At 34.0% G+C, this 19,920-nt stretch overlaps 2 protein-coding genes across 9 annotated transcripts in view; both read right to left on the reverse strand.

Annotated features, from left to right (window-relative positions):
- LOC126692494 (uncharacterized) overlaps positions 1 to 13,115 on the reverse strand; it is a 44,881-nt gene extending 31,766 nt beyond the window's left edge. The window contains exons 1-25 of one of the 8 annotated variants that reach the window (XM_050388119.1): positions 12,552 to 13,114; positions 12,162 to 12,233; positions 11,652 to 11,695; positions 11,468 to 11,579; positions 11,288 to 11,359; positions 10,578 to 10,640; positions 9,849 to 9,926; positions 9,678 to 9,770; positions 9,289 to 9,408; positions 8,286 to 8,372; positions 7,896 to 8,105; positions 7,756 to 7,803; positions 7,113 to 7,367; positions 5,944 to 6,050; positions 5,167 to 5,411; positions 4,768 to 4,836; positions 4,597 to 4,661; positions 4,325 to 4,494; positions 4,092 to 4,170; positions 3,120 to 3,375; positions 2,577 to 2,622; positions 1,298 to 1,406; positions 1,017 to 1,079; positions 879 to 901; positions 545 to 750 (exon numbers count right to left, since the gene is read on the reverse strand). In XM_050388119.1, the coding sequence (XP_050244076.1) occupies positions 693 to 750; positions 879 to 901; positions 1,017 to 1,079; positions 1,298 to 1,406; positions 2,577 to 2,622; positions 3,120 to 3,375; positions 4,092 to 4,170; positions 4,325 to 4,494; positions 4,597 to 4,661; positions 4,768 to 4,836; positions 5,167 to 5,411; positions 5,944 to 6,050; positions 7,113 to 7,367; positions 7,756 to 7,803; positions 7,896 to 8,105; positions 8,286 to 8,372; positions 9,289 to 9,408; positions 9,678 to 9,770; positions 9,849 to 9,926; positions 10,578 to 10,640; positions 11,288 to 11,359; positions 11,468 to 11,579; positions 11,652 to 11,695; positions 12,162 to 12,233; positions 12,552 to 12,890 (2,883 nt within the window). In that variant the 5' untranslated portion in view covers positions 12,891 to 13,114 and the 3' untranslated portion in view covers positions 545 to 692. Of the gene's footprint in view, positions 1 to 544; positions 902 to 1,016; positions 1,080 to 1,297; positions 1,407 to 2,325; positions 2,412 to 2,535; positions 2,623 to 3,119; positions 3,376 to 4,091; positions 4,171 to 4,244; positions 4,495 to 4,596; positions 4,662 to 4,767; positions 4,837 to 5,166; positions 5,412 to 5,933; positions 6,051 to 7,112; positions 7,368 to 7,755; positions 7,804 to 7,895; positions 8,106 to 8,285; positions 8,373 to 9,288; positions 9,409 to 9,677; positions 9,771 to 9,848; positions 9,927 to 10,577; positions 10,641 to 11,287; positions 11,360 to 11,467; positions 11,580 to 11,651; positions 11,696 to 12,161; positions 12,234 to 12,551 lie in introns of those variants that run through there. The other 7 variants (XM_050388118.1, XM_050388117.1, XM_050388120.1 and 4 more) reach the window with 7 other exon arrangements.
- A 1,696-nt stretch (positions 13,116 to 14,811) lies between these two features.
- LOC126692497 (alpha-soluble NSF attachment protein-like) lies at positions 14,812 to 18,368 on the reverse strand. Its single transcript, XM_050388125.1, has 9 exons — positions 18,085 to 18,368; positions 17,823 to 17,872; positions 17,642 to 17,714; positions 16,665 to 16,744; positions 16,297 to 16,445; positions 15,864 to 16,023; positions 15,717 to 15,764; positions 15,478 to 15,558; positions 14,812 to 15,111 (listed from the first exon to the last, which is right to left on the reverse strand). The coding sequence occupies exons 1-9, from the start codon at positions 18,227 to 18,229 to the stop codon at positions 15,031 to 15,033; spliced, it is 867 nt and encodes a 288-aa protein (XP_050244082.1). The 5' UTR covers positions 18,230 to 18,368; the 3' UTR covers positions 14,812 to 15,030.
- Positions 18,369 to 19,920: the final 1,552 nt, after the last annotated feature.

Here is a 19,920-nt window from a genome sequence, read left to right on the forward strand (position 1 = left end):
TCTCTATTGTTTTTCTAAATATATAAATGAAGATAGTGGCGGATTGAAGAATGTTTTTTAGCATGAAGAAATTTGAAAAGAAATAGAAAGGTTATTGGCTTCTGAAAGGGTTTGTGTGAGAAAGGCTGGTGTTCCAGCCAAACAGTAGATAAAAGCTTGTAGGTAGTAAGAATACTAACTGTAGGTAGTTTTCAGTTACATGGACAACATATAACTGGTACCAAATTAATGAGATACACCCAAAAGAAGTTGAGCATGGACAAAAGGAGCTTCTTCTATCCAGGTCATAAACTCCTCAACGTGCTGGGCATGTCTAATGTATTGCCAGCATGTGAGCAACTTTGTTTGCTTCTCTTCTTACAAAAGATAGTTCCAGGATTCAAACTGTGACACATTCCTCAGCAAGGATGAGTCCATATCATTGCTTACTAGGCAAATAATAAAAAAATTATGTCCATCTATACATGTTAAGCAAGAGAATTTTAGCCATGCTTGGGTTAGTTTGAAAATGCTCGAGTGGAGATTCATGCGAGGGACGTATATCTTCTTGCTTTGTTTTCAAATAAAGTATTTATTCGCCGTGGAGGGGGAACCAAATATTTTACAGAGGCTAGTCTTCTTATTTATTACACGCTCAATTACAAAGATAAAGTTTCTGAAGAAAACAAAGGATACACTATCAAAGGTGAGTTTCAGGTGGATCTCTCTGATGCCAAATCAAATAGCATTCGGAAGAACTGGTGAGGATACCTGGGTGGCTGCTCTGATAGTGCCTGAGATGTTCACAGATCTAAGTAGTAGAAACTATCAAAGGAGAGTTTCAGGTGGATCTCTCTGATGCCAAATCAAGTAGCATTCGGAAGAACTGGTGAGGATACACGGGTGGCTGCTCTGATAGTGCCTGAGATGTTCACAGATCTAAGTAGTTAGAACTTATAATAGAAGATACTGGTAAGACATAGCATTGTGAAGGCATGTTGATGTGGATATTTCTCTAGAGAGGGAGAGAGATTTACCTGATGAATTAGAACAGTGGAAGGTGTCATTCCAGGCACTGTATTAACCTCTATGATCAAAACCTGCAAAAGGTGGATGTTGATTGAGTAATTAAAAATTTCAATTGTGACAAAAATCAATCAGGTGTTGCATTATTTACTCATGACCATAGAAGGCACAATTTCTTTTGGAAATGCACATGGAGCCCCAAGAATTCAATGATTCATACTAACATCTTGCCTGTAATATGGCAAAGGGAAAAGGGGAAAGCATGTCCTGTGGCACTAGGAAATCAACATACCTCTCCGCTGTCTACATTAACAAATGCATCAATCCGTGAAAATCCTTCCAGTTGCAGTGTGTTTGCAATCAGTTCAATATATTCTTTACATCTTTCCAACACTTCCTTACTGATTCAAGAAAAAAATAAAAGAACAATAATGTAGTTCCAAAAAAGTACAAAGAGTAATGGAAGAGAGTAAATAAGTAGGGTATGACACAGTATGAATTATTAGAACCAATACAATTTGACAGAACTCTGCTACCAGTGTGAAACATAAACTAGTTAAGGGTTCCTAACCCTGCATCGAACATTCACTGTAACAAAAAATGCAGAAAAATCAAATATAAAATTTAATACATAAAAAAAAAATAAAATAAAATAAAAAAAAGAAAAGGATAAGGGCACATCAAACACAATCATAATCATAGGGCAAATATTCACAGCGCAGTAAGGCTTTAAATGAACCAAGCTATTTGGACTCAACTCTGGAAAAAGCTTTATGTTCATTTATTTAGCAAATGAGACAAAATCAAGTCCAAGTTTAGACTCAACTACTAGGCAAGCTCAAACATAATAATGTGTTCATAAACAAACTTGTGAGTATGAGCCTTGATTTTAATAAATATAATATTATATGTTTATACGTATACATGTGTAAAAATATACTTATATAGCCTTAAGATTAGATTGTGTAAGTTTGTATAGAAGTTCATAAGATATCAAATTATTATTTGTGATTTATTGATAATATAAATAGTACATTCCGTAGTAACAATTATATATAATTTTAATAATACAAGAGTGGTGAATCTAATTTTTATAAGTTCACAAATGAAAATCATTCTATCTAATTAACTCAATAGTATAATTTCAACTATAATTTAAATATTAATTTAAGCATAAATTTGTGAAGTGTAAAAACTTTTAGTCATTGTGTGTACTACTACATATAGGAAAATAATAAATCAAGTAACTAGTTGCTAATAAACTCGAGTTTGTTTGAAAAGGAAATGAACCAAATCTAAACATGCAATCCAGTTTAGAGATGCGCTCAAGCTCAGTTCATGTTAGAAATAAATTAAATGAACAATATTTTAACACGGCTTACTCATTTATGGTTCTACAATCCACCCTGTATAGAGACCATACATCAATAAAACAGAAATATTAGAACCATAGAAAGTACATCCCCTTCAAAAAACTATATGATATCTAAAAGTGCTAAACTCAACCAACAAGCTGGTGCCATTATTGACCTGAACATATGCATGCCTTATGGATAGGTTTCTTAACAAACCTAATAATTGATAACGGGGGTGGAGTCAGATTGATGCCGGTCCCACCTGTCAAGCAAGTAATATCTTTGTAAGGCACAAAAGTGCTATTCATAGAAACAAAAAATACAATATTCACTACAGATTAATAAAACATCGTCCATATCCACTATCCTTCTCTTAATCTGGCTTGGGGCACTGCCACTGAATTTCCAATTGGAGCAGTATTAATTATACAGAGAAAGGGACACTTCATCCATTGTGTAATTTGGTCAAATCCCTTAAATAGGATTTATCTTAACATATATGCTTCAAACACACACTTAATGGATCTTGAACCCATGACCTCACCCTCTACTTTGTCCTTACAAAGGAAGGAGGTGCCTTTTGAGTTAGAGCTCATTACCTCAAACCTTTGCTCAAAAGTGATATAGCATGAAGGCAGCACTGCCCTAAATTGATTATAAACAACATGGAAGCAATACACTTGAAGAAAACAGGAGCAGTGATGTGCTTCTGGGTTTTAATCTGTGTGCAATAATGAATAACTACAGGCAAAGATATACCTTGGAATTTCTCCTCAAGTGATAAGATATCACCAGTCTCCTTGACAGTAATACTAGGACTCAATGAGTGCATTGATCCACGTTTTCCAATGACACCAACTGTTATTTCCACCCATCTACTGCGTCCTTTCCACATAAGGTGATGTCCATTTTCATTCATGGATTTGGATGAAACAATTATCTCATCAGTCTCAATAAAAGGCTCAAAGATTAATTGATCTGGAGGAGGGTTTGGCATCTCAATCATTCCATGTGCCTGTATATTAATAAAAACGAAAGGCATAGTGTACAAAAATTCAGATGATGATAGTGGAATTTCATATGCTGCATGTACAAAGCTCAATGATGATTTATGTGAACTTACAATAACTTTATATGTCAATTGAATTTGAAGACTTGCAAACACATTTCAGTTAGAAATGTAACTAAAACCCATCACTTAAATGGAGAGGAATAACAAACAAGAAACTCTATAATTTTAATAATCTTAAATGACATAATGATGACATGAATGACTTTTAAGATAGCTAGGGTGTCAAAGAATAAAAGATAAGAGACTTTTATATTGCACAGAACCCATTCACTTCTAGGACAGGAACCTGTCACTTAAGTCGTCTTACATGCTCTAGAAACATGCTGCCTTCCGCTTTTCCATTTCCTTGTAAAGGATTTGCAAGCAAGTTTTTTTTTTTTATAATGCGATAGTACAATAGGGGAGAGGGGATTTGAACCCTAGCTCTCCTAATAAAGGAGAGCAGGTTATGCTGCTAGGTTACAAGGCTCTTGGCATAGGGCCTTAGGTAAGCAAGTATGCAAAATTGTTGGTCAAACAAAATGTATAGGGCCTTAGGTAACAATATGGTTACATACCATAATTTAAGACAGATATTTGAAACAGTTTTTACCTGTATGAAATTCCATGAAGAAAAAAGGCCATGTGGGAAAAAAATTCACAAGAATCAGTATATATACCTTTGACAAACTATTAGAAGGAATCCTTAGAAGGCAGTCGTCCAATGCTTTCACGTACACTTCAAGGTCCTTGGCACAGCTGCATGAGCAAAAAATTTAGCGCCATATGGTTGAAAATTTATGCCAATATTGCATAGGTATATAAGAACTGACTTGAACAGGTAACATGCTTGCCAACATTCCTATCATCAGGACCACATTCATGGTGCAATAGACAAGGGGCATAAACCTACCATAATCTTGCAACCCCAGTTGAGCATCCATCTCTTGCTGGTTTAATGCATAATGTTTCACACTGAAGCTTTGACGTCAAATCATGCCATATACCTAGAATGGGCATCTTAATTAGATCCTCTTTTCTCCACACTTCTTTATTTATAGTAAGAACTCCCCTGGTTGCAAGCTGTACAAATTGAGAGATTTACTGTGTGCTTATGGAGGAAAACATACAAGCCATGCTGAGGAATGATAATAATATCAGCACAAAAAAGATTAGTTGTTATACATGGTTAAGAGCAAGAGATGTTGCAACTTTGTCCATACAAGTCTTTGAAGAAATCACTCTGGGGCCTTCAATAGGAAAGAGAAAATGGGAAACAGAAAAGAAAATGAGAAATTGATACCAGTAGAATTTGTATAAAGCAACGGTTTATTAAAAAAAAGAAAAAGAAAAGACCTGTATAAGGAACCCTTTCAGCTTCCAACAAAGATTGAAGTGTACCATCTTCACCAATGCCTCCATGCACTACAAATAATAATAGATAAACCTCATAAAGACTGAATTTTTACATCTTATACCAGAACGCATGCAATGATAGCTAGTAGGTGAGACATATATGTTTCCCATATAATTATCTCTAGAAAAGCGGAAGTAAGAAAAATCTTGCAAGGGTTCATCAATAAATTTCTATTAATGAAAAGATGCTGCATGAGGTACAGTCCACATGGAGACCAAATTCAGAATAATATAAATGCTGATTTAAGAGAGAAAAAATATCAATATCAAATCCGTACATCAAAAAATTAGAGGTAAAAATTTTCAATCGCTAGAAAATACATGACTGAAAAGCAAAACCTGCAATAAAAACAGTTGCCTGAACTTCCTTGGCTAGCTTGATCCATTGCTCCAAGGAAAATCTCCTAGGTGGTTCATCGGCAATATCAAACCCTGTAAACCAACTGTGCTTTGTCAAACCTTCCATGAGATTGTCTATCACTTTGTTCCGTAACTGAGATGTCAGTGCAGCCCGAGCTGGCTCAATTGCCTCCATGCACGCAGCAATCACTTCCTCTGTTGTGTGTCTTAGCACAAGAGAATAACTGTAGACATATAAACAGATTTAAAGCTTTGAATTGCGTATAACAACAGTATAAAAAGCAAGAGACTACATGCTTTAAAAATTACAAAAGCTTGGTGATGCAAGAGTCATCTGTATATATCTCTGGCATGCTCTATCAATGTTATACATTTATGACACTACTTGTTTTAACTGAAAATTACATACATTAATATTCCTCCAAAAGACTGCATAACTTTAATAGAATGATTTTGTAGGTTTCATCAAATCTTTGTAGAAGATATTGCAAAAATCATTTTGTGAGAAGCAGGTAAACCATGCAGAGCAACATGCTATTATAATTGAAGCCAACTTAGGTATACAATAACTTTTTTTTTTATAGGTATACAATACTTTATATAAACACATTATTTGCAAACAAAAAAAAATGCAATGAAATATACTGCAACTTATGGACTGCTAATGTGATCTAAACTGACCGTTTTCCTTTCTTCTGGAGAGAGAGAGAGAGAGAGAGAGAGAGAGAGAGAGAGGAACAAAATACCAACACTTACGGTAAAGACCAAACTGTTCTGGAGCTCACATCAGATTCCTTATTGTTTGAATCCACACCAGAGATAAATTCACTTGTGGGGGCAAGCAAACATGGAGTTACTTCAAGCTGTAGCCACCAAAATTGCCAACTCAGATGATACATCACATCTGGAAAGCACTTAGACTAGAAATGACAACTTTTAAATACAATATAGAACTCTAGAAGCAAATTTTCCTGGTAATTAACAAATAACCAAAAATAATTTCAAGGGAATTTATAGACTAGCCTTTGGAAATTTCTCTCATGCAGACTCATAAAATAATGAAATATTCCTCTCTTACAAACACTGAACCATCTTTGAGATTTTGTGCCTATACCAGATGTATAGATTCAAATTGAAGTGAATGTAAAAAAATTTGAATGAGAACAAAAAAATTATACAAAAGTCAAATCAATGCTTACTGATGGAATTTTAAGGGAAACAAGAAAAATCATATTTATCAATCCCAAGCTTTGATTTCGTGGGATGATTCTGGTGTGGGTCCTGCATTGGAGTTGAATTCAAGTTGTTTGTTGAATTTACTGTTCACAACACTGTAGCAACATTGTTCACACTGTTGAAATTTAGAATTTTAATATTTTGTGGGACTAATTACTAGGGGTTTTATGGTCTTTTACTTATGTTTCATTCCATAACAACCTTATGCTTAAATTAGTTCATTTCAAGGGTCAAGATTAAGTGAGGGTATTTTAAGAAGCTTAAATAAGCTTTGTATGGGGATTTTAGTATCTTGTTTTTAATAAAAATTTTGACTGCTAATTTTGAGTTCCTCTCAAATCCTTCAAAGTGAGATGCTTTCTTTCACTAGAATTGATTTCTAGGGACCTGCTACTGTGATGCTAGTAGTTATCTTATTTTCCAGCAAGTACAACCTAAGTTGTGAGCCCTCAATTTCCCAACCATCCATCAACTCCCAAATCCTTTACAAACCCTAACATTAACTTCCCAAACCTTAAATCAAACCTTGACATCTTACATACTTACTGATTTATCATCTATTAAGGGTTTAAAAAACATTTAAATAGGACAATCTCTCAAGTAATTCATGCTTCAGCAATAGCACCATCAAACCATAAGTAAATTGGAATACTTCACATACCAAAATCTCTCGGAATTTGAATACTTACATCATCAAAAGCTTGCAAGTTGAGCCAGACATTTGTTCCACTCATAAGAGATACTTGCCGCTCTGATGTATCCCCTCCAAAAATGACAAAAACTTTGCGGGTGCTTTCATTGATGGAAAATGCTTTGCTAATCTGGGCAGATTTTGATCTTCTAGGCAAATGACTTGATCCACTACTGAATGATGCAAGATTGGGAAACCGCAAGCAAGCACGGTAAATAATGGTCCGGAGAATGTTGGAATGAGAAAATCCAACCTGGACATTGGAGGTGGTATTTTCAAGTTATGTAGCAGCATACAAAGGAGTGCTAATATACTGATTAAAAGGATAAAAAATGCACAAATTTAAATGATTAGCATAACATGATTTCTGGCATATGCATCTTTTAATTTAAATGATGGGGAAAACAACAAAAGCCCCTTTCACAAGGGCATCCACATAGAGGCATAAAACTTGATATTGCCATAGCAACATTGCAAAAGATGCTTTATAATGCACAAGTTAGCTTCTAAATTTAGATTAACAAAAGGAAAAAACATAAGGATGTTGTTCTGACCATGCATCAAAACATTTTATGACCTATCACTGAAACCATTTAGAAGCTTCCTATCTCATTACTTCATATAAGTAGATTCAGGACTACCTTTGAAGATTGCTGAAATAAAAAGCTGGTCTGTTCCATTCCACTGATCTGATATGTACGATGAAGATCAATATGGAACACCTAACAAGAATCAATACTGATAACAAAACCAGCAAGGAAAAATCAGAGACTTGACTTACCAGGTTAATATCAGTAAATATAATGTTACCCAATTCAGTCCTTCCATATTTGCTCTCAGAAGATGACGACATATGAACAGAATTAGGCAGAAACCATCCATCAATTCGAGCAAAATCACGTAGACCAAGCATTTGGAATAACAAAGACGCACCTTCACGAATAGTTTCAATTACATCTATGGGAAATCGAGGTGGAGTGTGATAAGCTACCTGTGTAGTACAAGATAAATGAGGGCACAAAAGGACAGAATGTATTATCTCAATACACACTGTAACGTAAGAAATAATCATTGGCATAAATCCTTCGAATATGCACAGATGCGTCTGTGCGTTATGTATACATGTATTTACAAGAATTAATCAAGATGTGGTACTTCTGTACACCTGTACCTGCTGTGTTGGAAGATACTTTCTTCGGTAATTAAAAATTGCATCCTTTTCTGTTATATCAACACTGCCATGAAATTGAAGCTCGACCTGGTCATTTAAACACAGCTTTAAATTCTTAGAATTCATTAGGAAATGATTAAAAATAACCTAATAAAAAGTAATAATAGTTTCCGATGTGACTTCATTTATTCCATGAATTATTTTTATGTGCATAGGCACTGCAATTTATCTAAAAATCAATATCCAAAACCTCCCATACCTAGAATTAATATTTTGACTTTTAAGCTTATTTCCTATTCACATATTACTTTGTTGCAGCAAACAAGGTTTAACTCATAGTCAGAGCTAAAACTCCAATTCTCAACCTACATGTGACCCTTCAGAAATTTAATTGGAGAATGAAATGAAGCCGAGCTCCTTTTAATATACTAATATAAAAGATCACTCAACCTTGATGTATTACAATCACTATAAATATAGGAAAGGGCTGTTCTTCTAAATTTTCTTAGAGATAAAATCAAGCATATATATATATATATTTTTTAATTTTAGAATGCAGAGCTCTAAGGGATAGCATTAGTGTGTTCAGTGAACAATTTATGGCTAAGTAGTACATACAAGTGAGTTTTGGCATCAAGGGGAGATACAAACCAGTGACTCCTACTACATGAAGTGTAGTTCCCAGCTATTAGTACATCTAATTACTGGTACTATAGCATTAAACTAGATTCAATTTTTTCTATTAATCATGAAAAAAGGATTCATAAAGCCCTCCCCCTTATAGTAAGTATTTGGAATATGCCTTTGCAATATACATAATATTTGGTGCTTGTATGATTATTAAAATCATAAAATGATAAGCAACTTTTTTTTTAATTGGTAAATTACATGTACACCTTCCACCATGCTTTTACAAGGAGAGGTACCATTTAAGCTGGATCTCATTGGCTTAAATGATAAGGAAAATTAATCTGAGGAAAATAGACATTGAAAGAGCTCATACCTCAGTTGGCAATAGCACAACAGGATGGCAATCCAAACCAGACCCCACATCCAGGACAATGGCTGTAAACTCACTCCCTCCTTCAAGAAATATTTCAATAAGGACTTTGTCATCAATTCCCTATCAAAGATTGCAAAGAGAAAATCTTTAAAAGATAAAATGTATTGTGAGGAGGGTTTTCAAGCCCAAAATTTTGGAAAAAAAAAAAAAATTGACTTCATAATTGAAAACTTTCAATTCATTTCTATGCAGATGCTTCAATTGACATGTTTTCCCTTGAATTTTCAAAAAAGAAAATGTCATTTCGATGTCAATTTTAGCACATTTTCAATTAAATTGGCAAACTTTTGATCAAGCCTCACAGTCAAATCTCAAGAAAACCAGCATACCTCTGAAATAATTTCATCAGCCTTTGTTAAAGAATCAAGCACACCATATGCAACCTTAACACCAATGCTTGATCCAGCTCTTGCTGGTTTTACCTGAAAATGGAACAAGAAAGAACTTTGATATTTAAACATGTCACAAGCTTCTAAAGACAATGAAAGTATGAGCCTTACCACAACTTTCCCTGAGAAAGGGTCCAGCTGATTTCTAAAAAACCACTTTGATAATTCATATTCATTCCCTTCATTTCCCTAATTGTCATTCCAAAAGTAAGAAGAAAAAAAGAGTTTTCAAATTTGACTGACTATAAAACGAGAACCAATTGAATGCCTCAAATCTCAAAAGAACAATTAAAAGTAACTAGCAATAAGGAGCTTTTACCACCCAGTAGTTATAAGGGCTGCAACAATTCCAAAATCCAAAATAGAAAAAAAATTTAATAACTTTTTCCTATTGAAAAATATTGTCTTACTTCTTGGGAGCTTACAATTTTAAGAGAAGCTCTTGTTCAATGTTTTAAAGGTTGTAGCCTTGGTGTGATGGCAAGTGCCTTCCACCTAAAGTGACAAGTCACAGGTTTGGGTTCAGGAATCAGCTTCTCCAAAAAATAAAATAAAAAATAAAAGGGGGGAAGGGGGTAAAGCTGCCTACCGATAACCTCTCACAGACCCCATAAAAGTGAAAGCTTCGTGCATTGGGTATAAGTATGACATTTTTTATTTATTTTGTGTTCAATATATTCCATATAATTCTATTTATCATCCAAAAGCTACTCTTTATTGCCGCTATAGGTAGTAAGATACCCTTAACCGTGCTAAACATAAATCATCAAACAAACATACATGTGAAAGCATATTATATTGTGATTAATTATCAACAGATATAACTCAGTTAATAAATACCTGCACTAAAAAATTAGGCACTGTTATGAATCCCTGTTTGCTGAGCTCCAAGGAGGCATCATACTGCCAATTATTCAATGAGCATATGGTTAGTTTTTTCCCCCCTTAATAAAGAAATAGACAATTCTGACTTAAGCAACGTCGAAGGGTATACTGAAGGGATACGAAGATATTTTTATACAAAGTGAATGATGATTTCGCTAGACTTTATGCATCTGAGGCTCCATCTGCAATTAGGAAAGCGGATCTACGCTGATAGTTAAGGTTACATACTGTAACTAATGTAAATTCCTACATTACACTTGCATCTTTATACAGTTTGCAAACATGAGAATAAAAAATTTTGTATGTTCAGCCTAATCACAGGACATTTGCCTTCACCCAAAATAAACAATGAAGCTACCTTATAACTTGTTTCTATCACATGCAGCTTGCAAGTGTAATCTTGGGGTCCAATGTCACAATAAACCTGTCTAATGCCAATGCTGGCCAAATGACATCATCATGCTTCAAGATGGTGTAAAATATATAGAGATTCCAGATGAAGTCTTCCAATTAAGTGCCAACATGTCATGTTAGAATTGGCTCCCTCAATGAAGATAGATTCTTTAAGGTCCTCTATATATGGAGTATTAAGAACACATGAACCAATTCTGGAACCTTATATATGGACTAAATTATTTTTAACAAGAGCAAAAAGCTTATTTTACCTTGTCAAATGCTTGACGACACTCATTTGATCCTGTGCCGACAAATGGAATATTGTATTCTTCTAAGAGCTCCTGAAAATTCCATCATATGTAGAAATATTACTTACATCGAGAAAAAAATACCACTGATATCTGTGTGTGCTTGTGTTTTGAGATGCAAAGGGCCATAATATACAACACCTGAATGCCACCATCTTCACCATATCTGCCATGTATAACTGGGAACACTATGTCCACTGATGTAGTAAGATGTTCTGCAAATTCAGACAGAGACTGGAAACCTTGGGCAAGGCTGCAAAACCAAGACAATTAGCCATCTTAACATATTCAATTACATAAACCATAATTTGAAAGGCATTCTTACCTTTCAAGTTTAAAATCAAAATCAGCGGGAGTGTTTGAGTATACCTGTAAATGTGATATAGAATGATTTTGCATAAGCATGGTAAATTTGTTTTCATCTCATATGCATATTTGAGGTGATAAAATACATCTTAGCAAGTTGAGTTGCAACCAAAATAAGAAATTCAGATGAACAAAATACTTCTGCAAACTCCTTAAAGCTCAAAAGATAAAATACACCAAGTGGAATATTCATCGATTACTAACATAACAAATAACCAAAAGGTCCCCTAGCTTATATCTCCTTCACATGTTCCATTTTTCCAAAAACTCAACAGGTTTATGACTTTAGCCAACACAGTTTTGACTTAACCCCTATCGTATCTCTCTCATAGTGATTAAGAGTTTCTATGTTTGATCATACAAACTTTTTGCAATAATCAATATTTGAATTCAATTTATTCTAACTTAGTGAACAATTTAAAGCCCAATAGCAACCATAATTCTAAACGAACATGAACATCGCACAAACCTGGGCTGAGGATATTGCATACGCATTGAGATTGTAATCAATGTAATAGCAGCTTACATGAAAATCCTCTCCCTGATACAAAATGAAAACAAGCGCATCCAATCAAACATTAAAGAAAACCAATATAATTAGCACTGTATGCTGCAAAAAAAGTCAACAAGAAGACTAACACTCCGTTTGGCTTCCAAAACCAACAGAAATGAGCGGGAAACAAACAACCATTTTGAAATTTTCACCTTCTCGGCCTAGCTAATTAAGTAGTTGCTAGTTTAATTAGAAACGTGAATAAACGTTAAGTTCCTTTTCCCTCTCTTTCTCAGCTAATTTTCTCGGGAACCAAACGGAATATAAACAAATATATGATCAATCCAAAAAAAAAAAAAAAAGAACCTGAATATTATCGAGGACCGATCTCGCAGAGTTAAGCGAAATTCCACGCTCCGCCGAGGGACCACCGCAAACGATACCGACTCTAAGAACTCTACGTTTCTTCACCGCTTGCTCTTCCTTCTCTGCGATCCGGTTATCCACAACCGCCGCGGCGGCGCGTGGAACTCCAACGCTCCGCGAACATCTTCTGATTCTGTAGTTGTTGCTCAATCGCACGAAATTCAGAGGAGCAGCACAGAGAGCGTTCGGTGAAGAAGCTGAAACGGCGGCGTCGTCGTTGTGGTGGTTCTCGCCGCGGAGCAAGGCGAGGTTGGAAGCGTAAGCGATCGACGAAGCCATTGGAGAAAGAAATAGCGAGAGACACTGAGAGTGAGTGAGTGATTAGTTAGAGAAATAATGGAGAATGTGAATATATAGTGGAGTGAGTGAGGGTGAGTGGTGATGGAGTTTGCTGATTGTCTTTCATGTTTTTAAAAAACTGTTTCGGACGGCTGAAAAACTGATAGTGTTTCCTTCTAATTGGCCTTTGGCGCTTGTCCTTTCCCCATGGATGAAAATGAAATGATTTTTTTGGAACAAATGCTATTTATACTACTCGTAGTGGTTAATTAATTAAGTGCTTTATATATATATATATATATATATATGAGTCTTTATTACTCCTCAGGCTAAAGCATGAACGGCTATATATGTGTTCATTTATAAACTATTTTACAATATAATGATGTGGTATTATTGATTTTCATCTAATCTATTATTAATATTATTTTTTTTCATTTATTAATAACTACTCACCATATCAATAATTTGTAAAAACTTTTTATAAAAAAATTATATTTTTAACATTACTTGTGTTTCAATGGATTATATTTGGTGAAAGCCCCGATTATATTTGGCGCATTTTGTGGAAAGGAAAAAAAGGAATATTGAGTTGTTTCAATTGATGTCTTGGCAATTTGGTGCAATTTACAACTCATTATGCCCATATGTAGTGCTTTCTTGTTGGTTCTTTGTTGGTTAAAAATTGTACCATTTTCAGTTTATTTGAAATTCATATCAGTTTTCTAATTTTACTTATTGAGCTCTTTAAGTTTTAAAATTATTTTATTTGAGTTTAGATATTTCATCCAATTTCATTAATAATATTGCCCTTAAAAATATTTTTCTCACAATAAAAAAAATTAATAAAAATATTTTATAGATTTTTTATGAGAGAAATTTTTCTTTTTCAAAAATCATTTTTCATTAGTTAGTTGCATACTTAACAATAATTTTTTAACTGAATTGGGTAAAAAGTAAGAAACTTGAATTAAATAATTTTTAAACTTAGGAGAATTAATTGAATAAAAGTAAATCTAGATGACTAAAATGAATTTCAATTAAACTTAGAAGGTGCAATTTGCATTTTCGCCCTTTTTAATGGTTATAATCATGGTTGTCAAAATCTCAATCTAGATCATACGATCCTATGATTTTACGATTCCACTTACCCAAAACAATCCGGATCTTTCAAGAATCTTTACAATCGTTCAAGATCAGTAGGATCGTACAATTCTGACGATCCCAAATGATCTTGGTTTCTTGTAATCTTCTTTAACTTGACAGAAGACTTAGTTGGATCCAAATGAAAAATAAAATCTCAATAGACTAAGTTTTTCCACTCTAATGTAGAGAGTGTCAATTGGACCCAAATAAAAAATATCTCAATAAAATGTCACATTTTGAGATTTTTGGCATCTTTAAATGATGCTTACAAATGGATTTAGTGATGTATGGTAATTATATTAATAAATGTATAATTTATGTAATTATTAAACATACCAATGTGTATTTTTTATTTTTTCTCAAATAATGTAGGATCTTATGATCCACGATCCAATCCTACGATCCACGATCTCACCTACCTCCCACGATCCTACGTAAGATCCTCATTCTTTTTTCTTTTTTCTTTTTTTTTTGAGAAAGTTTTAACCTATAGCGTCCTCTCTGATGATAGCTTTTTATCATTAAGTCAAGACATCAATCAGTTTTTGGTGTAGACAAAAATTGAACTCCAAATCTCTTATATAACCATTAGAGACTTTATCAGTTAAGCTAACTGAAACCCACATCTAGTGCATTCTTGAAAAGTTGTAACAGATACTGTCAATATCTCATGCTTCTATTCAACAACAATCAGGGCAAAGTAAGGAGATAATGGACTGCGATAGGCAACAAAAAGATCCTAGACTAGAACGTTGAGAACATTAATGCTGCCATGTCACACTCAAGCAATGTCTAAATAGAAAAAGGGAACATAGCCTGATCAAATTTGAATACAATCGCAGTGCTAAGCCTACACCAATACGAATACAGGTAAAAAAACAGTGGCATGATAAAAAATGAATGGACTATGATTATGGCTGACAACCATGCTATTGATATACACAAGCCAATGACAATATGTTCAATAGGAGTAAGACATTGAAGCAAAATCAATTTAGGTCAGATCCTCCTCCTCTAGTTCTTTGGACTTCAGAGATTCCTTCACTCTCAATAGAAGGGTAGTCTTCCAAGGATCCTACAGAGCAGAATATCAAAGTCAGACACAATTCAGACTACTAACATTCGCAAATGTAGCATTCCATATTAAAATCCTAGGAAACTAATCAAGGTTCAGTAACTAAAGGTCTAATGTGAGTTCATCTAAACAACAGGATATAATCTTACATGAAAACAATAACCTAAAAGCAGAAAATAATCAACACCTGCAACCACATATTAACATCGAAGAGAATTTCCCCCAAGAAGTTTAATAAGGTCATCAAAGAAAGAACTTAAAGCAACTCAACTAAATGCAGGGTGCAAAGGATTTCTAAAACACACTTAAGAATCCAGATTAAAGAAAAGCCGAGGAATTCAGATTTTGAAGGCAGAAAAGATGTACCAGTGGGGTCATGCTATCAAATTCCCTGACAACATTAGTGAACTTAACAATATCTTCCTCATCAACTGTGGCAGCCACATCCTGACATGTGAACAACACTTTGGTTCATCAAACACTATGGTATTAAAAAGAAACTATGATCCACAATTATGAACCAAATACAACATCAAGGTAATAATTGTTTATATTAATAATTTTAGGGACGAAACATTTGACTTGCATAAAAAGACACTACTTACAGCTAAAAATTTGTATTCCCGAGTTCTGGAAAATGTTGGATCCAAGTCCTGCACAATTGATGGAATACTTCTAAAGATATAAATTATAAGGTCATAAGCTAACACAGTGGGAAAAAAGAAAATTAAACAGAGAAACAAAAGATGAACCTGATATCGCTCCAATGCATTGGTAATTGCAACAATATCACCTCTACAAAGTTGGCAGAGGCCAGCATTGAGAAGATGTCCTCTTACTCCATACTTCAGTAAGTTATTGTTGATTGACTGTCGTGCTATCTCTTCATATATCACAATTGCCTTCTGATATCTGTAGAAACAAAGAAGACTTCAGTCTATTCCACAATTATATGATTCATATAATGGCACCATTATTAGAAAAGCTCCATTCAATCTGCTTTGGAATGCAATGCCAAGTAATTCATGACTAGATAAAAAGTGCAATGCATTGAGATGAGATCTTTCCAACAAAAAGGAAAAGCAAAGACTTCCTAGTTCCTACAGCCGGAATGCATCTATATATTATGATGAAAAACCATCACTTTTATTGCAAATATCCATAACATTAGCATAGGCTACTCACTGTTCAAGTTGAGCAGAAAATTCTGCAACTTTCTGCTTGCACTGGTTTGCAGAAGTTGTAGCTTCATGTTCAAACAATTCAGCAGCCCGTTCAAAATATACAATAGCCTTCTCAATGTTGCGTTCGGGCTCATATAATTCACCAATTTCCTGAAGCAGACATGGTATAAAATCTCATCAGAACCTAAACCCATACTATGGATGCATGTTCACGCAACAGTACACATTAACAGCACTAAAGATGAAGAGGCATAGGAAAATAAGCACAAGATGAAAGATTGAATCAGAGTTGGGAGAAGCCACTAAAGAATTCAAGGGACAGTATATTTAAACAATAAATCAAGTAAACGACATTATTGAAAATTGTACCTTGCAATGTTTCGCAGCCATGTTGTGTCTGCCAATATCCAAAAAAATATTCACTGCTTGGTCTAAGCATGATATAGCATCTGCAGAACACCCAATACACAAAAATTTAGGTTGATTTTCAAAACAGTCATTATGGACCTGAAGAGTGGGTTACGTCTTATGTTAATATGTAAAAAATGCAACTAATTACATTTAAGTTACAGTTTCCCTGAAACTTGAACAAAACTGCATCTGGCAAAAGTGCTAAAGCACAACAAAAAGCTCACACGTCTGATTCAGCTTAATTAATATTTTTGACATATCCATCAATATCTAAAATCGTTACAGATATAAGTAAGGCCAGGTTTTATAATCCCACCACATTTCAACACAGGTAAAAGCTAGGATGCACAGACATGGGTACGAGCACAATACGGCAACACGAGCAATTTTTGATAAATTATAACATGACATAGCAAATAGAACACCGTTATGACATGGATACGACACTGATAAAGCACCCCCAAATGAAGTGTCCGCGCTTCCTAGGGTAAAAGGAAGTTAGCTTGAGAACCAGTAGAAAACCTTTGGAGCATATTGTTTACTTCTATACCCCTTCAAATTATCACAACCAAGAATCACATTTGATTTCATACAAGGGGAACAAAAGCTAAGCTAGTTAAACCTATAAAGCCTCCAAACACCCTCAAGTTTTACAACAAAAGGAAATATATCACGCAAAAAAAAGGTACCATCCTACAAGTGGGATCAATAAATCTAGTGACAGAATATTTCCACAATTAACAAAAATGGTGTCAGTAGTAGGCCTATGCAATTATGCGAAAGTGATGTTACTCTGATCAAAACTTGCAACCATGTACGTAAATCCTAACAAAACGTTGGGCATATCTAACGAAACAATCAGCTGCAGAAACTTCAACTAGTGTTCATCCAAATATAAATAATCAAATTATCATGAAAAAGAACACAAAATGCACCTTTGTTGGATGTTTTCTTGTAGCAATTTGCAGCGCTTGCGTAAGCAGCGGCGGCTTCATGCTTGCTATCAGCCTACAAAATAGCATATAAATACCAACAAATCACTAGGAAAATAATCATTCCATTTGAAATTGATCCATTTCATAGTTCTCATTAAATATTACAAATCTATGGCTTTACCTTCAAATGACAATTGGCCAATTTAATGAAAACTGATCCAGCTCTATCCCCTGGAGTAGACAAAACATTAGCATTAATTATTAAATATACTATTGACATTCCAAATTTACATCTATCATTAATAGTAAAAACTAATTCCATTTTTGACTTCCCTAAACACTAAAAAAATGAAATCATTCCATCATAGAGGATTTTTAATCCTAAATAAATAGTTGATATAAGTAAGAGAGAGAGAGAGAGAGAGGGATTTAGTGTTGAGTACAAGATTTGGCGAGCTTGAAGGAATTGGCGGATTTTTCGTACAACTCAGCAGCGTCTTCGTATTTGGAACCGAATAAACCCCAGCCTTTGATCTTCTTCTCCGCTTTCTTCTCGAATTCTTCTCCTTTGGCTATTTGATCCGACATCGTTTCGTGAAACCTTCCACAGACTTGACTTTCCCTCCCGGTCAGTTCAGTTGTAGAGAGAAGCAAAAATGAGAATGTAGACTTAAAATGAATAAAATGGAGTGAGAGGGAGAGACACGAAAGGTGAAAACGCGTGATTGCCTTTGACGCTTTTGGTGAATTTTCTTTTCTTTTCTTTTCCGCTAAGTTTCTATTTTAATCCTCATAAATTTTTTTGGGTCAATGCCCGTCACTTATCTTAATCAAATGATATCAGCGATGTCTTGATTTAATGATAATGGGTAATTATTATAAGTGAATCTCATAAATTGGAACTCTATAAATATAAATAAATTTTTTGAGATAAAGGGTCCATAAGATCATTAGGTTTCAACCTGTTAATGAAAATTATGAAATTATTTCAACTTTTTATGAAATAATACTCATTAAACAATACTAGCCTCATCGCATGCGCGAACTTTTTATGAAATGATACTCGAATAAATCAATTTGAAAATTAATAGGAGAGTGGTCCTATTTTTTAGGCAATATTTTAATGGGAGTTAGTGTTGCATTTTTATCGAATTGTCTTTTAGTTTTGTTTTTACTTAAACATAGGGGTGTAGGGGCATTTTTGAACTAAAAAATGAGAAATCTAAACCGGAGAAGTCCCTTAAATAATAGAACTAGTCACGCACGTGCTCAGAGGCTCTTCTATTTTTTGGATAAGGGTTAATTTAGAGCATTTATTATAATTTGAGATTACTATATTTTTCAATTACAAAAAAAACCTAGGGGTGTAATGAGTGTCATGTGTGGAAAAATAATTTTCCAATTACACCCCTAGATTTTTATTTTATTTTTATGCAATAATCAACATGTTATTGATTGGAAGATGATGCAATAATTTAGTATTAACCTTTAGGGGGAGGGAAAAAAAAGATCCTCTGAATAAATCTTATAAATAGTGCATATATTGAAAATGCATAATAAAATTGTAACAATAAAACTACTTACAAAATACATGTGATGACCTTTACAAAAGCTATTATGAAGAAGTTGATGGATCAATGTAGAAAACTAAAATATTTACATCAGGTAAAACTGTAAAATAATGCACTACATCTGAAACATGGAATAGGTGAACTTATTAATATTATGCCGGCTACAGTGGAGAAGTTGGTGGAGCAATGCTATTTGTTTCACATTCTAATTGCTTTCCATCAATATTTGCCATGAACCTATGATACAAAATGTGTTAGTTTGTGTTATTAATAGAGACTTTAAAATGTACATAATAATGATAACCACAATAAACATCAAACATAAACTTGTAAAATGAAGTATTTGAACTGACCTTGTGATGATATTGCATAGCTCCATTTATGTGAAATGGTCTACTTCAGCTTGAGACTTGAAGAACTATCATTTAATTACCAAATTTTAAATAAAAAAATTATATAAAAACTATGTAATGAAGTTTTTTTTTTTTTTTTTTTAAAGTAGACGTGGTAATGATTTGTACCTGCTTTATTATCGCATCGTCCTTGACTCTTATTTTCTGTTTGTCTTTACTGTTTTGGGTGTTGAAGATTGCATCGTTCTTGGTTTTTTTTCTTCGTATCTTTTTTTGCTCTTGGATGTTGGAAACCACATTGTCCTTGATTTTCATTCTCTATTTGTCTCTGTTGGCATGAGTGTTAGAGATCACA

The sequence above is a fragment of the Quercus robur genome, chromosome 7 (genome assembly GCF_932294415.1).
Source record: "Quercus robur chromosome 7, dhQueRobu3.1, whole genome shotgun sequence".
Lineage (NCBI taxonomy): Eukaryota > Viridiplantae > Streptophyta > Magnoliopsida > Fagales > Fagaceae > Quercus > Quercus robur.

Coding starts and splice junctions, on each gene's coding strand:
- LOC126692497 (XM_050388125.1), bottom strand. CDS start 18,229: ATGTCGGATCAAATAGCCAAAGGAGAAGAATTCGAGAAGAAAGCGGAG. Junction 16,745..17,641: donor CAAGAAAACATCCAACAAAG/GTGCATTTTGTG, acceptor GGTGTTCTGCAG/ATGCTATATCATGCTTAGAC. Junction 16,024..16,296: donor TTTTCTGCTCAACTTGAACA/GTGAGTAGCCTA, acceptor TTGTTTCTACAG/ATATCAGAAGGCAATTGTGA.